Source organism: Cynocephalus volans, chromosome 6 (assembly GCF_027409185.1).
Source record: "Cynocephalus volans isolate mCynVol1 chromosome 6, mCynVol1.pri, whole genome shotgun sequence".
Lineage (NCBI taxonomy): Eukaryota > Metazoa > Chordata > Mammalia > Dermoptera > Cynocephalidae > Cynocephalus > Cynocephalus volans.
The window spans coordinates 63955905-63972795 of NC_084465.1; the positions used below are offsets into that span (position 1 = coordinate 63955905).

The 16891-nt window shown below is 39.8% G+C and overlaps 1 protein-coding gene across 1 annotated transcript; it reads left to right on the plus strand.

Moving 5' to 3' along the window:
- Positions 1–8140: 8140 nt before the first annotated feature.
- On the plus strand, positions 8141–16683 carry STEAP1 (STEAP family member 1). Its single transcript, XM_063100804.1, has 5 exons — positions 8141–8248; positions 11818–11929; positions 12928–13434; positions 14042–14206; positions 16332–16683. Exons 2-5 carry the CDS (start codon positions 11849–11851, stop codon positions 16587–16589), a joined length of 1011 nt encoding a protein of 336 aa, XP_062956874.1. The 5' UTR covers positions 8141–8248; positions 11818–11848; the 3' UTR covers positions 16590–16683.
- Positions 16684–16891: the final 208 nt, after the last annotated feature.

Here is a 16891-nt window from a genome sequence, read left to right on the forward strand (position 1 = left end):
ACTAACCCAACTAACTTCTCCCTGTGAAGCTCGCAGTGGATTCTTAAGGATTCTGCAGTGACCAGTCCACAGGAGAGTTAGGCATGTTACACTACTGACAAGAACATGAGCAGAAAAGAGCTATCATAGAGGTGTGAACAAATGAAGTAGACAGAAATGATGGCTTCTGAGAAAGCCAACCAGAATAAAAAAAGCCAGACAGAGGAGAGGCCTATAACAAGGGCTAAGTGGGAGAAAATTCAATTCAATTCAATTTTTTGAGCTCCAGCTACTATGAGTCATGCTCTCAGCTAAGGAATAGACATATAAAGATGGCGAACAATTAAGAAGCTCACCTAGGAGAAATTTGTCAGGAACTATTAAGAAATCACCACCAGTACACTGTGTTAGAAATTCCCTGGTTAGCCCAGTCAAGCAGTAGGTCTAGGGGAGGAGCACTGCTACATTATAAGTCTAATTTCTGGGCATAAACATATTGCTAGGCCAAAGGAAAATATAACCTTTATATATCACCTCTGGTTTGAGAGAGAAACCAAACCATTCTTTCTTTTCCCCAGTGAAAACTCTTTCACTCTTCTGAGGCCAAGTTCAAAACATCCACTCTTCCGTTATATCTCCCCTAACCAGATAAATCTCAAATCATTGTGCCATCACTTGTGTGGATTTTAGGCACCCCAGTCCTTATCTTAATACCCAGTACTTGGTTCTAAGTGACTCTGAATTTTATTCCAGTGGACTCAATTATTCATGTATCTTGTCTCCCCATTTCACCCAAATAAATGTTATATACTTTGAGGGTAAGAAACAAGTCCCCAAGTTTTGCAGTTTCAGAGTTCATACCCTCCGTCCCCTTCAGCTGGTCTTGACTAACTCCCATCAGCCGTGAGCTCTTACTGTCCTTCACCCTCCCTCCCCACAAAGTCGTTTTCATCTCAACTCACATTTCTCTCCGTTCTTCTAATCCATGAGAAAGAGGTGTCCCTGCTTCTGTTCAATGATAATCTTTCCACCATGTTCTGGATTTCATCTCTGTTCACTTTTCCCTACTACCTAACTCCATCAAGTATTCTCTTTTTCATGTATCTTCAGTTTCTTTCTTTATGTAGTTCTCATCCCCTCGGTCTATAAGGAGACTCTAATCTCTCTCACCTTCAACGTGACATCCACCAGCTTCTGCCCCAACTCTCTCCTTCCTTTTTTACCCAACCTTCTTAGAAGCTATAGTCATTGTCTTCACTCTTTCCTTCCCCAAATCTTCCTTGATGCACGACAGGCTGGCTTCCCCCCTCAATAACTGATCTCCTACACTTAGAAGAGTCCTCTTAAATGTTGAATCCAACAGACTCTTTTTTTACTTCCTATCTTATTTGACTTTTTTATAGCACTTTATGCTGTTCACTACTTGTTCCTCCTTGAAATTATCCCCAAGGTACCCTTCATTCAATAAGTATTTATCAGCTCCCCAGTATATACTTTGCTTCATATTAAGCCTGAGGAGCCAAATGGAAAGAAGTGGTTTCTGCCACCCATAATTTATGATCTAGCAAGAAAGGCTGAGTACAAGGCAAGGGGAGAGCAGAGGAAGGGGTTCTCCTACTGAACCTTTCCACATTCCCTTTTCCCTACAACAAAGGTCTCCCCAATTTTTTATCACACACCCTATCTGTGTATGTATTCCCAATATATTTATAAATATACTCATATACATATATACTGTCATCAGCTAATAACTCAAAACAATGAGATGGGATTTGTAATTAGCTATGGTGAATGTAAATCCACATTTCAAATAGTCCTTTGGATGGCTGCCAAAAAATGACTTCATAATAAAGCTGATAAAGAAATCAAACTTAGAGTAAGAAAAATGCCAGCTTTGCCACCTTCTTTTTGTTTACTTATGCTTTCGTTACAGATGTTTTTCTTCAAACTGCAATTTCTTTGCAAGAATCTTATAAGCGACTGTTTGAGTTGAACTTATCTTACAGGATTTAGCAAAATGCACTTAGTAAGTGTTTATTAATAGATTTCTCGGGAAGGTTAGAAATGCAAGGTGTTGTAAGAAACTTACAACACCTTCTGAGAAGTGTTCTGTATCACTGCACAAATGTTCCACTCTTAGGAATATAATAACCCTGGACAGGTAGAAATTCATGGAACTTGATAGGTGCCACCTAAAACAGAATGTATCCTGAAAGAAGAGGGTTATTATTTGTAATTGGTCAAAATAAGAGAAAATATATCTTTGTCTTCTTAATGCTCCTAGTATTGGTTTTTAGTTACAGTACCAGCCTTTTTCTTTTTTAATTAAAAAGAACAGCAGATTCTATGGTAGCAAGGAAACCCAAGCAGTGTTCCCACTGAGTATTCCTCATGTCCAGGATACCTGGAGGGTCAGCAGGAAGACCAGGTGAGAAAACTTCTACACAAGAATATTCACAGTCAGGACACATAAGAGGTTGGTTTGGTACTAATACTCAGCCTCCAGTATAAGACTGAGCCACTGACTAACAAGTTTGCTGCTGAAACCCTCAGACAGGCTTCAGAATGAGGAAGTCATTCAGCTGAAGGAAGGAAGAAATCAAAGTGCCCAAGTTTGGACGGACACAGCAATTAGAGTTGGAGGTGAGAGCGTGGTGGAAACTTCTAGTTGTTCACCAAAATGTGTTATCCCTTCTTCTATAGTAATATACTTTAAAAGCTGCTTGTGCAACTTCTGCCTCAATTCTTATAAGAAAATAATCTGCCTTGGACTTATACTCATTCCCTTTCCTGCAACCTGGATCATGGATGTGCCTGTGCCACAGCTTCAATTTTGATGCCAAGGACAGTGCATGCTAATGGTTTGTCAATTTTATTTATCTTTTCAAAAAACCAACTTTTTGATTCATTGATCTTTTGAATTGTTTTTTGGGTTTCAATTTCATTCAGTTCTGCTCTGATCTTAATGATTTCTTTCCGTCTGCTAACTTTAGGTTTGGATTGTTCTTGTTTTTCTCGTTCTTTAAGGTGAAGTGTTAGGTTGTTCACTTGCCATCTTTCTATTCTTCTGAAGTGAGCATTTAATGCAATAAATTTTCCCCTCAATACTGCTTTTGCAGTATCCCACAGGTTTTGGTATGATGTATCATTGTTTTCATTAGTTTCAATAAACTTTTTGATTTCCTGCTTGATTTCTTCTTGGACCCATATGTCATTAAGTAGAATGCTGTTTAATTTCCATGTGTTTGTATAGTTTCCAGAGTTTTGTTTGTTATTAATTTCTAGTTTTAATCCATTGTGGTCTGAGAAGATACATGGGATAATTCCAATTTTTTTGAATTTATTGAGACTTGATTTGTGACCTAATATGTGATCTATCCTGGAGAATGATCCATGTGCTGATGAGAAGAATGAATATTCTGAGGTTGTTGGGTGGAATGTTCTGTAGATATCTGCCAATTCCAATTGGTCTAGAGTCTTGTTTAGATCTTGTGTTTCTCTACTGATTCTTTGCCTAGATGATCTGTCTAATATTGACAGTGGAGTGTTCAGGTCCCCTGCTATTATGGTATTAGTGTCTATTTCCTTCTTTAGGTCTAATAGAGTTTGTTTTATAAATCTGGCTGCTCCAACATTGGGTGCGTACATATTTATGATTGTTATGTCTTCTTGATGGATCAGTCCTTTTATCATTAAGTAGTGTCCCTCATTGTCTCTTTTTATGGTTTTTAGTTTAAAGTCTATTTTGTCAGATATAAGAATAGCCACTCCAGCTCGTTTTTCTTTTCTGTTTGCATGGTAAATCTTTTTCCATCCTTTCACTCTTAGTCTGTGTGAATCTTTATGGGTGAGGTGGGTCTCTTGTAGGCAGCATATAGTTGGGTCCTGCTTTTTGATCCAGTCAGCCAGTCTGTGTCTTTTAATTGGGGAATTTAAGCCTTTAACATTAAGAGTTGTTATTGAAAGGTGTTGATTTATTCCTAGCATTTTATTGGTTGTTTGGTTGTCTTAGGTGTCTTTTGTTCCTTGCTTTCTGATTTACTGTTTGGTTTCTTTGTTTGTTGGTTCCTTAGGTTGTAGATAGTGTTTTTGTTAGCTTGTTTTCTCTTCACGAATGCCATTTTTATTGTACTAGCGGGTTTAGATTTTTCTTAGGTTTTTATGGCAGTGGGAGTTATTTTTCAGGAACCAAACCCAGTACTCCCTTGAGGATTTCTTGTAAGGGTGGTCTTGTGGTAGTGAACTCCCGCAGTTTTTGTTTGTCTGAGAAATATACTATTTGCCCCTCATTTCGGAAGGATAGCCTTGCAGGGTAGAGTATTCTTGGCTGGCAATCTTTGTCTTTTAGTATTTTGAAAATATCATCCCATTCCTTTCTAGCTTTTAGGGTTTGTGATGAAAAGTCTGATGTTAACCTGATTGGGGCTCCCTTATAGGTGATTTGACGCTTCTCTCTTGCAGCTTTTAAGATTCTCTCTTTGTCTCTGAGTTTTGCCAATTTGACTATGACATGTCTTGGAGAAGGCCTTTTTGGGTTGAATACGTTTGGAGATCGTTGAGCTTCCTGGATCTGAAGATCTGTGATTTTTCCTATACCTGGGAAGTTTTCTGCCACTATTTTGTTGAATATGTTTTCAATGGAATCTCCATTTTCCTCCCCTTCTGGAATACCCATGACTCGGATATTTGAGCGCTTGAGGTTGTCTGATATCTCTCTCAGATTTTCTTCCATGTCCTTGATTCTTTTTTCTTTCTTTTTGTCTGCTTGTGTTATTTCAAACAGCCCATCCTCAAGTTCAGAGGTTCTCTCTTCAACTTCGACAAGCCTGCTGGTTAAACTCTCCGTTGTGTTTTTTATTTCGCTGAATAACTTCTTCAGTTCAGCAAGTTCTGCTACATTTTTTTTCAGGACATTGATTTCCTTGTATATTTCCTCTTTCAGATCCTGTATACTTTTCCTCATTTCATCATGATGTCTAGCTGAGTTTTCTTGTATCTCATTCAGTTTCCTTAGAATTATGACTCGAAATTCCTTGTCAGTTATTTCAAGGGCTTCTTGTTCTATAGGATCTAGAGTATGAGATTTATTAACTTTTGGTGGTGTACTTTCTTGATTTTTTGTATTTCTGGTGTCTTTTTTTTGGTGTTTATTCATTGTGGCAGGGGGTTTCAGAGTCCACCGGTTTAAGACTAATGACTAACTAGGATGTTGCTGTGGTTGCCAATTTGGTATGGCTCCCACCGTGACTGCTCAGTTGGCCTCTAGTGTCTTGTGTGTGTGGTTGCCTCGGGTCTTGGGCTTCTCCGGGGATCCACCTTTCTAGTCAGCTTGTACTCTGCTGGGCTGGTGGATCACGTACCACAGGGTGTGTGATCTCTGTTGAGCTTTCACTTTCTGTACAGGACTTCTCCCCGTTCCGTGTGCTCTGGCCCAGGCTGTTAGATCGTGCAGTGGCGACCCCACTGGGTGTGTGGTTTCTGTCGAGTCTCCGCCTCCCTGGCCGCACGTCTTCCCCCTCTGTGCACACTGTGCTGGGCTGGGGCGTGTCTTCTGCACCCCTCGTCTATCAGCTGGGCCTTCAAGACCCTGCTCAGCACCGCCTCGCCCAGGAAGTCTACCAGGTTTCTGCTAGGCACAGACGACCGGTCTCTCTGGGTGCCTTTGTAGCACTGTGTAGATCTTTCTCGGGTCTTGTTCACCTTTGTATCCCCCTGGTATAAACCGAGTCTAGTGCCCGCCTGCAGCCTGCTCTCCGGCAGGTTCAAGCGGACCTGGGAACTCTCCTACCACACTATTCCCAACCAGAAATTCGTTAGGCTTTTTTCCAAACTGGTGGTCGCAGAGATGGTATCTGCCTCCCAGTAACAGGAAGTTTACCGGGGCCGGAGTCCAGGGTGTGGTGGAGTGACAGTCGGCCCGCCCGTACTTCCTAGCCCTCCCAAAACTGGTCGGGACGCCCCACACCCCCAGCCCTGCCAGAGAACCTTGGAGGGAGTGGGAGAGGAGGTCGGCCCGCAGGGTCCGGAAAGCCCCGCGCCAGGCCAAGCAAATGGGCTCAGTGATGGCCAAGCAGGGCGGAGCTGCCCGCACCTGGGAAAATGGAGGCAGCACCGTGGCAGTGAGTGGCCTGGTGGTGCAGGCGGGAGCCGCGTGGGCATCCACCCCCCGAACAGAGCTGTGCCAGGGATCACTCACAGTGCTGTGCCAGGTCGGGCGCTCGCTCTGTCTCTGGTTTGTTGCCTTCCGTGTTCTCGGCGCTGCCGCCTCGGGCTGTTCAGTCGCGGCGCCGCTCGGGCGCTCCCAGGAATCTTCTTTAATGCCGGCCTGAAACCTCGAATCCTGAATAGGGCAGCTGGCCGCCTTCAGCGCGGCCCCAGCCTCCGGGAACCTGGCTGCATCCACAGCAGCCCTGGCGCCGTGTTCCCTGTTTCAAGACTCACTTTTGCAGCTAAGAATCAGTTCTTTTCCTGCTCCACACTTCAAAGCTGTTGCCTGTAAATGAGGCAGCCTCTCCTGCCGGGGGCAAAGTGGCGTTGAGCCCCTACGACCGGCCAGCAGCAGCAGTCCTCCCTTAAGAGATGGCCAGAGGAAGGTCCACAAGTTTCCCGGCTGCCTGAGGCCCAGTGGCCACCTTTTCCACCTCAGCTACTCCGCGCCAGCCGCCGCAGCCGCCGCCATCTTGAAACTCCCCCATCATCTCTCGTACCCCATTTATTTCTAAAATGGCAGTCAGTCCCCATCGAGTTCTAAGACCAGGTCGTTTATTGGTCAGATGAAAGTACTCATGGATTCTAAATTATTATGTTTTTTCCAAGACATGTTACTGTGTAGTCTAATTTAGTATTTGACCCCAAATACTAGAAGCCTGTTTTTTTTATATGCTCTCACTATAATTTTAGTTTATTACAAAATATTCTGAATGATCCAAGTTTGCTTATAACTCACATTTGATTGAATTCCCATCTTAAAATCCTCTAAGTCTTATGAGTGAGTGGTAGCAAAACTAGCAATCTGGTTTTAAACATTTTCAATAGCATAATGTTGTTTTCGACAAACCATATACGGGTGCTTAGACACACTTAACAATTACCTTAATTCTTTGTAGTCTGTGCTATAAGCACTCACACACAGATTGAACAAATTTTTTTCCAAAACTTTTCAATTATGTTCTAGTTTCACTAGAAATAAGTGTAATATCCGACTTCCACCACCAGGGGTCAGTCCATGGTAATTTAATCTTCAAAGGGCTTTAAGATCACCCGAGGAAAGTCAATGACTACAAAAAAATAGTATATTAAAACATGAGCAATCCTCGGAGACTTAGCTATGTGTGAATAACAGTCACGAAAAATGCGGTGGAACGTTCATTTTCCTTCGCATTTTCTAACCAGACTAGTCTTGGGAATGTTGTATCCCAAATCCCCAAAAGTTGCAAGTCAGGTCTCAGACACTACCCTGAGGCTGGCTCCAACACGGAGGAGTAAATCCCCCCTCGCGTTCTGTCTTCCTAAAACTTTTAGGTATTGACAACTTTGCTTTAGTTTGGAATACTTGATTGAACCAGGATATGGGAAGCTGCTAAGGCAAGGAAGGGAAGGAGCAAACGTGGGGGTTAAGGGCTTTTTCAGCTGGGGGGCAGTGTTTGCGAGGTTTAGGGTACAAGATTTGGACAACGCAGGGAGCAAGTATTAGGATTAAAATGAGCTCACTGTGGAAGCTTGTAAACTCTAAAGCAGCTCATCTCAAAGCGTGATCTGAGAATGCCTTCATATCACACGGGAACTTCTTGGAAATGCAGAAACGCAAGTCCCTGGGCTAGATTTACTGAAAACGGTGAGTGGAGCCCAGCAGTCGACGTTGTAATAAGTCCTCCGAGTAACTGGGATGCACGCTAAAGTGTGAGAACCACAGCTCTAAAGAATTGCACAAATGTTCGTGACTGGGGGGGTTGACAAAAAGCCGAGGGGCGCGAGGGCGCGGAGCAGACCTCAGGCGGCGGGCAGGGCTATTTGAAAGGAAACCGGGAGGGGCCAGACCGCGACGTGGGGACATCCTGGGCTGGGCGGCAGAGGCTTCCGAGAGCGGTCGGTCCACGAAGCAGCCTGGAGGAGGCTGGCGCCGGCAGGTGGCGCTCGACGTGCAGTCGACGAGGAGGCGGGGTCTGCAGCCGGCGAGGCCGCGCTCGGGAGGCTCGGGTGCCGGGCGGGGAAGGCACCTCGGGGCAGCTGCCGCCGCCGCAACTCACGGTCAGGTCACACCGAGGAGCGGGTGAGTCGTCCCTGGACTGGTTCCCGCTCGCCGCTTGCTCCCCGTGTCCGCGTGTCCTTGCGAGGCTGGGCGCGCTGGCTCCCCGCCCGCCCCAGGGGTGTAGCGGGTCGCGCGCTCTCCCGGGTCTGGAGCGGCTTTGCTCCCGGGGGGGCGCTGCTCCATTGGCCCCTCAGGCGCGGCTCCGGGGCGCGCTGCTGCCCGCCGAGCTCACCCCGGAGCGCACCGCTCGGTCGTGGCCTGTCCGGGGGCTGGGAGCCAGGGACCCACGGGAAGGCTGGGGGCTTAGAGATAGAAGGATTATTCAGTTTGCCTTCAGGTTGGGTTCTGATGTCAAATTTTCCGACTTGGCAAAGCCGCCACGAGTTTGCATGCGAACTTTGTATACTTAAAATCATGCCACTTGGTCTTCGGGTTTCCTAGTAACGGGAAGTTTTCATTTTAAGTCCTTGGAACTTTGGTCCTACTCTTTCAGGATATGGGTGGCGTTTATGTTCCCTCCAAAATAGTCAATCAAGGCTTTAAATAGGTTTGTAGACATAAAATGTACATACACTTCCAAATTCCTTACTGTGTTCTTTTTGTTTAAAAAAAAAAAAATGCCCTCCACATCCTGATGTTTAATAAAATGTCATTCATTTTTATGAATGTTAAGCAGGGGATGGGGGGGTGAGAGCAATGCTTTAAAAAACAGAACAGTGAAGAAAATATCTCACCTTCACACAGTTAAATATAATAAAGCAAGTCTGCACTTGAAAGTATAGAAGGCTGGAAATGCAATGCAACTTACAATTGGATTTCTTCATATTCTAAACTCTTGGATGTAAACATGAGTCAGTTGGGCTGTGTCAATATTTAGCAGGAACACCAGCAAAACAGCAATCCTGGTACAGCAGAGCAGAACAGTCACATCAGAAATATGCTTCACTTTTTAATGGGGATGAAAGTTCTAGAAATTTGGGTCAAATTCGGAGTTCCTAACATCTTAACACTGTGCTATTTCCTGTTATGTTGTTTTAAAAAAAAAAAAAATTACTGTAGAACTTAAATTATATATTTGGTTACTGTCTGCTGGAAACCAACATATTTTACTTGACCAATATTTAATTTTCCTGGTTTCTGGGCACAAAGTTGACTGTGGAGCACACAGTGAACAAGCTTCCTCACTGCCATAGGCTTTTCTGTGGCTTTTCACTTCAGCATGGTCTCCTTACCATGCTGACAAATGGCTGGGTACCTCTCCAGGGCCACTCTGGCTTTCCACCTGGCTTTCCACCCAGACTCACTACCTAGTGGCCCTCAGTCAGCAAACACTGCCAACCTGCTAGATGTGCCAGGACTCAGTCTAGAAGAGAGCCTTCACCCTTCCCATGCCACCATCTGTCTTCCTTTAGGACATCACAGTATTTGTTGAAATGTCTGCCTTCTTTCCTAGACTGCAAGATTTTTGAGAACAGAGGCTTTATCTCATTTAACTTTGTATTCCTACTGCCTGACATCATTATTCACAATATAGTTAATGAATTAATATTGAATAAGTGTAGATTTATATGTTAAAATCTCTAAACATACTAAATTATTTCTTGTATTTGACTACAGTAGATGATACATCTATTCCTAGACTCCTCCCCCCAAACTACTCTATTTATAATGTTAGTTAAATCACCAAATGACTTGGAATAAACCTTCTTGAGCAAAATAGATTGTAATTTTCTCCAGAACAGGCACAGAGTCTCATTTCTGTTTTTGCTCTTTACTGTCCATCTTAGATTGGGGTTTATTAATACTTGGTGATTGGCATATACTTTATTCACAATTCTTTCAAATGCCAATGATGAACATCCAAGTCAGACTAACTTAAGCAAAAAAGAAAAGGTATTGACTGTGTAACTGAGAAATTCAGGATCTGGTATCAGGGACTCTAAATACTCAAAATGTGCCACCAAGACTCTTCTGTCTTTCTCCATTTCTTGTTCTGCTTCTGTGTGTTGGTTTTCTTCTGCTCTACTGAAGACATCTTTCTCCTTACAGCATCGAGAAAAAAAGCGTGGCAGGCTTATACCATCCCAACTTAACAAAATGTTAAAGACATCTCCTTTCTCTCATCCACTTTCATAGACAAATATCAGAGAAGAACTATAATTGGTTCGACTAGGGTTATGGGCTATCCCTAAGACAATCGGTGTGATCTGGGAAGTAAGAAACTGTGATTGGCCAAGCCTGAGTAATATGCCCACTTCTATGGCCAGAGGATGGTTGTTACTGTAATTACCAACCTTCTGAAACCATATTGGATGGAGGACGGGCATTCCTCCAAATAGAAGAAATGTTTTAAATCAGAAAAAAAGTGGGAAAAGAATGTGGGCAAACCAAAACAACAAATATCCTCATCATGAATGTTCTGAAATTTTAAAGTAGATCATATCTGGAAAACGTTCCAAGAGAACCTCAACAAAGAAAATGTTGGCATTATGTAAAGGTGACTCCTCTTTATTCTTTGTGAAGGTCAAACCTTTAAAACTTGGGGAATGTTTTAAGTATTTTAAACAATTACTGGAAACAACTTTCCACTAGATAATTACAGGTGATCTGAATTTCAGAACACTTAGAATGTTTTCTGTCAAATTGTTTTATAACTCATCTGCTTTTCTCAATGAATCTATAAAGTAGAAATTGGAGGTGTATTCCTCTGGAAATAAATTTAGAACTAATAAAAACAATGAATAATATTGTGACATCATATGTTTCCCTTTCCTAAGAAATGTTACATCAAGCCTGGATGAGGATCTGTGAAGGTTGTTAAGAAAAAGATTCCTTTATCGGATAAGAAAGTTAATGAAGTTACTTTCCACAGGGTTGACCAGGAGAGTGGGAATGTCAATGACTGAACACAATTTAACACTCTCGCTGGAAATATACTGGCAATTCATGTCTTACCAACAAAGACCAGCCCATTACTCAATGAGAAAATGGCACTCTGGAAATACAACCTTTTGGTCCTCTTTGGCACTATCAGGGTTCAACTTCCAAGAGTATCAGTTTTATTCATTGTCTGAAACCTAGAATACATTTCCCCATAAAATCAATTAATTATTGTTTCAGATTCCAATATCAACCCCAAAAGTCTATTGAACATATAACTTCTTGAAGTATAATCTTATGTCAACTATCTCTCACCTCCATTGATAACATTGTTACTCTCAAAAAAAATGCATTTCTAATTCTATTTACCTTTGAGGGGAGTTGGCTTTCCTCTAAATGAAAACCTGAAGTGAAATTTTCCTAAAATAAAAGGCAACGTCTAACCCTTTGTATTCCATATAGACACGTCATTCCTTGCACAGATAGTTGGACAAAAAAGAGCAGTTACTCTTGTTATAAGATCATTGGTTTGAGACTCTTACAGATTATAATGTGAGGTTAAATGTGTAAATAAGTCACTATCTGAATGTTAATTGTACTTTCTCTGCCACTGTAGTCTTTAAGTGAGTACATTTTTCATATTGTCTCATCAAACATTAACATCATAAATAGAATAGACTTGAAGAGGATAATTATTTTAATTTTTATAGGTGGCTGAAGCCATACTATTTTATAGAATTAATGGAGAGCAGAGAAAACATCACAAATCAAGAACTTTGGAAAATGAAGCCTATGAGAAATCTAGAAGAAGATGATTATTTGGTAAAATAATAACAATAATAATTAATAATTTAAGATCTTTAAAATAATTCAAATGCTGTTCCATATCTCCTAGTGTTGTAAAAGTGATTTTCACTCTAGTTTGTTGATATCTTTACTCAAATTCCTGTCACTGATACTGTGATGGGTGAAGAGCAATGTGGTAAATATGAGAGAAATATTACCTTCACTGATGGTCGGGGACTTAGCTGAACAACCTCAAATAGTTCACTAAAAATCCTGGGTCTTGGTTTACCTAGTGACAGAGTCGGACCAGATTATCTCCAAAGCTCTTCAAATTCTTTCTAACAGTCTAAGGTTCTAAGTTTAAAAAAAAAAAAAAAAAAAGTCATCAATAACTGTATAACAGTAGTTTTGTAAGCAAGCGTTTTTCTCATAGGCACTCCGGCAGCTTACCAACAGATCATTAAGCAAATTGATTCACTGTTTAACCAACTAAATCCAGTTTTGGATAAGAATCACTTTTCACACTTTTGGTCAACCACAGGATTCGGTGTTTCTTATCACATTATATGACTGAAAAAGTGGCAGAAAATATTGGTTCCAAACTCTTACCTTTCTAAATGATCTCAATTGTTGTTGTAACAGAAATTATTTATTTTAATCTTAATTATTCTAACAGGAAAAATACTTAAGAAATCATAATCATAAACTCTATAAAAATAATAGTGTGCTTAAAATAAAATCATTTCATTTTTCAAGTTGACTGTCTTACCCGTCTAAAGCATGTATTTCTTTTGTCTTAAAGACAAATGAGTAACAGAAACGAATAGGGAACTCCAATGTAGCTAAGCAAACCTTTGGTCAGTGATGTCTTCAGCATAGTCTATTATTCATAGTTTTCAGATTATTGGATAACCAATATCCACAATGCCCTTATTCACTAAAAAGCACAATGATCAAGAAATAAGTAATTAATTTAAGAGAAATCCCATTGTTTTGTTCAATTTTAAGATGTTTTTTTTTTCTTTCCATTGTAGAATAAGGACACAGGAGAGACCAGCATGCTGAAAAGACCTCTGTTTTTGCACCAAACAGCCCATGTTGATGAATTTGATTGCCCCTCAGAACTTCAGCACAAACAGGAATTCTTTCCAAAGTGGCGCTTGCCAATTAAAATAGCTGCTATTGTATCATCTATAACTTTTCTTTACACTCTTTTGAGGGAAATAATTTACCCTTTAGTAACTTCCCATCAACAATATTTTTATAAAATTCCAATCCTGGTCATCAACAAAGTCTTGCCAGTGGTTTCCATCACCCTCTTGGCATTGGTTTATTTGCCAGGTGTGATAGCAGCAGTAGTACAACTTCAGAATGGAACCAAGTACAAGAAATTTCCACATTGGTTAGATAAGTGGATGTTAATAAGAAAGCAATTTGGGCTTCTCAGTTTCTTTTTTGCTGTTCTGCATGCAATTTATAGTCTATCTTATCCAATGAGGCGATCCTACAGATACAAATTGCTAAACTGGGCATACCAACAGGTAGGATGTCAATGTTGACAATATTTCTAAACTAAAAAGTCTAAGTCACCTAACAAATTAATCTTTTTTATTGTAACATCAATACCCCAAATCCCTGTTAAAACCCTGTGTTGAGAAAGTAATCTGCATTTTTAACATTTTTATTATAATTTCATTGGGCTTGGTTGTACAGTTTTACGTTGAGGAATGTTTTTTAAACTGAAAATAAAGTACAACTGAACAACATTAAAAAAATGCTTTTTCATGGATAGAGCCACATTTCAAACTTGTAGCACCCTTACAAGATTACTTTTTAATGCTGATTGTTTTTATCTTCTGCTTATTTACCACACATGCATGCATGTAAGCTATCCAAGTAAGCCATAAAAAAATTATTACATAATTAATAAAACTGATTATACAAATGTTGCATTCAAGGAAAGAAAGTAATGTAGCCTATGTCATTTCTTTTAGAGGAATGCAAAAAAAAAAGATAAAGTCATAAATTTGTGGAACCCTCCCTCGTTATCAGAGCCTTCATAGTAGACAGAGGGAGTGCAAAAGGAGATTTACATGTGGGAAATAAGTGTTGCTCACATTCCTTCTTTCCTCTTTCACCTTCTGGTAGGTCCAGCAAAATAAAGAAGATGGTTGGATTGAGCATGATGTTTGGAGAATGGAGATTTATGTGTCTCTGGGAATTGTGGGACTTGCACTACTGGCTCTGTTGGCTGTGACATCTATTCCATCTGTGAGTGACTCTTTGACATGGAGAGAATTTCACTATATTCAGGTAAGTGATATATAAAATAACTGGTCCCTCAGAGAGGTAAATCTTTTTGTGTTTATAATATCAAGTATGTTGACTTTACCCCATAAAAAAATAAAAAATGTTTTCTAAAAGCAAAGATCCCGCACTTGTTACAATTAGTAACATGTTCTCCTGTTGTTAACTGTATTGCTTCTAAAAGGAAGTGTTTTCTAGACGTAAAGGCATTGCTCAAAGAAAACTGTTCTTTCTAATATTTGAAACTTATTAGATAATTTGCTACCCACCTACTAACTACAAATGTGATATTTTAGAAATCCAATATCATGGGGTTTATTAGTTTCTCAAAAACTGAAAATGTTATTTTACCTATCCCCTGACTTTAGTCATGCCTTTTAAGCTAACTAGCTTTGTACTAGACAGAAAAAAAAAAAAATCTCTCCTTGAAATGTGGAGTTTTATCTACCAAAGATATTCTAATATCTATTTAGAAAGGCTGCTTTTCCCAAGTTACATTTTATGTAGCTTACTCACTTGAAGTGTCTAAATATTATTGGAATTCAAAAACTATCTCAGATTTACTGAAGTTTATCTCCTAGTGGTAGATTCCACTTAAAAAGAGTGATGTGCCAGAATTCGGAAGGGGACCTGTGTCTAACAGTTTTCAAAGGTCTGAATTTAATTGAGTCATAAGCACTGCCAAAATTTTTTTAAGTTGTATAGCTTTATCTTTTATGGGTGGACATCTTTGGAAATTTCCACAAAGTCAGACATTCCCCACTATCCTTTCTACATGTTCACACATGTACTCCAACAGACACTCTATTAGGGCATCTGTTTAGGCTGGAAAGTATGTCTCTAGCTGAATTATTTCAGTGCAGCTTACAGAGGGTAACACATTCTCCAAGCTCAGTATTTTCTAATTTTGTAAGTTCAGCCTGATAGCCATTGGAGTTCTCTGTTCCTCATTAAACAGCTTTCTCTGACATTGTGCTGTCTGTCAGACAAATGCTGAGTACTCTTTTCAATCTAATTAGGAATTCAAGCATTGCATCTGGACAACTGAGTCCATTCCACTATATACACAGCACCTAGCCCATAAGTATACAGCATACATTTGGTAAAATTAGTCTTTAACCAATCACATATATTTTCAATTACTAACTCAGAAACTTTTCATTTAGAATCTGAGAATTGGTTACACTGTGATTTACCTTGAAGATTCAAATCTTAAAATATAAACTTAGCTATTTGATTATATTCGTTGGGGATTAAGAGTGTGGCTGAATAATTGTGAGTTTGATTCATTCTGGCAGGCTAATGACCATTTCCAGTAAAGTGCATAGAAGTCAAAAGTCAGCTAGAAGAGCTGTTGTCAGAATGCCATATGATTACATAGGTGAACAACAATTTTTAAGCAACTTTATCTGTATGATGTCAAAGCATTCCAATGCAAGCTGAAATTTTTCTTCTCATCTCCAGATTGCTCTGTTTTGCTCAAGCATTGAAATAATCGTCAGTATTTTTCCATTTTATCAGAATGTTTGATTTTTTTTGAAATATAAGCCAAGCTCATTTACTTCAGTATTCATTTAACAAAATCAGAGTGAATCACATTAGTGGCCTTCACAATTGATAAAGATCACTGAAGTCAAATTGATTTTTGCAGTAATATTCAGTCAACCCACCAACATTTATTGAGCACCTAAAATGTGCAAATCACTGTTGATCCCGCAGTGGTCCTGTGATGAGTAAGACTCAGTCCCTGGTTTTAGATGTCTCTTGATAGGCAAAATTAAGGCAGATGCACAAAAGACAAAGCACCATGAAATAAATGCCATAAGACAAAGAAATAAAGTGGTGGAGAAAGGGAAGGTAGGGTGTTTGACTACCTGACACTGAAAGGAAGACTGTGTACTTTCTCAACTTAGCCTAGAGGAAAGAATATTACCTAAAAGTAAGATGGTAAGGGGGCACATGTAAAAAGAATAGAAGGATGTGAAAGGACAATGCTGAGAAATGTGATAGGAAAACAATCATAGATGAATGAAAGGATTTCCAAGCAACAGAACAGATTCAAATGAGATAGGATAGAATAAACTCTTGTCGAATCAGTCTTCACCAAGGTAATTTTGTTTTTCTTTTGCAGAGCAAGCTAGGAATTGTTTCCCTCCTACTGGGCACAATACATGCATTGATTTTTGCCTGGAATAAATGGGTGGACATAAAACAATTTGTATGGTATACACCTCCAACTTTTATGCTGGCTGTTTTCCTTCCAATTGTTGTCCTGATATGTAAAGCTATTCTATTCCTGCCATGCTTAAGGAAGAAGATACTGAAGATTAGACATGGTTGGGAAGACGTCACCAAAATTAACAAAACTGAGATGTCTTCCCCCTTGTAGAATTACTGTTTACACATGTTTTTCTTCAACATTGATATATTTTATCACAAACATTTAAAATTTGTATTTGTTAATAAAATGATTACTTGATGTATCTTTTTGTTTATGGGTGATGAGTTTGAAATATGTATATTTCCTTGCAGATTTGATTCACAGCAAAAAAACTGATTTTTAAATATTCATTTTTAGTATATTCTCTATGTTTGGTAAAGCTAAGTATAACAAAATAGTCACATCTGATTTGTCAGACTGAAGGGCATTATAAATAATAAAAGGCCTTGAAATACCAGTCCTTGCTACTT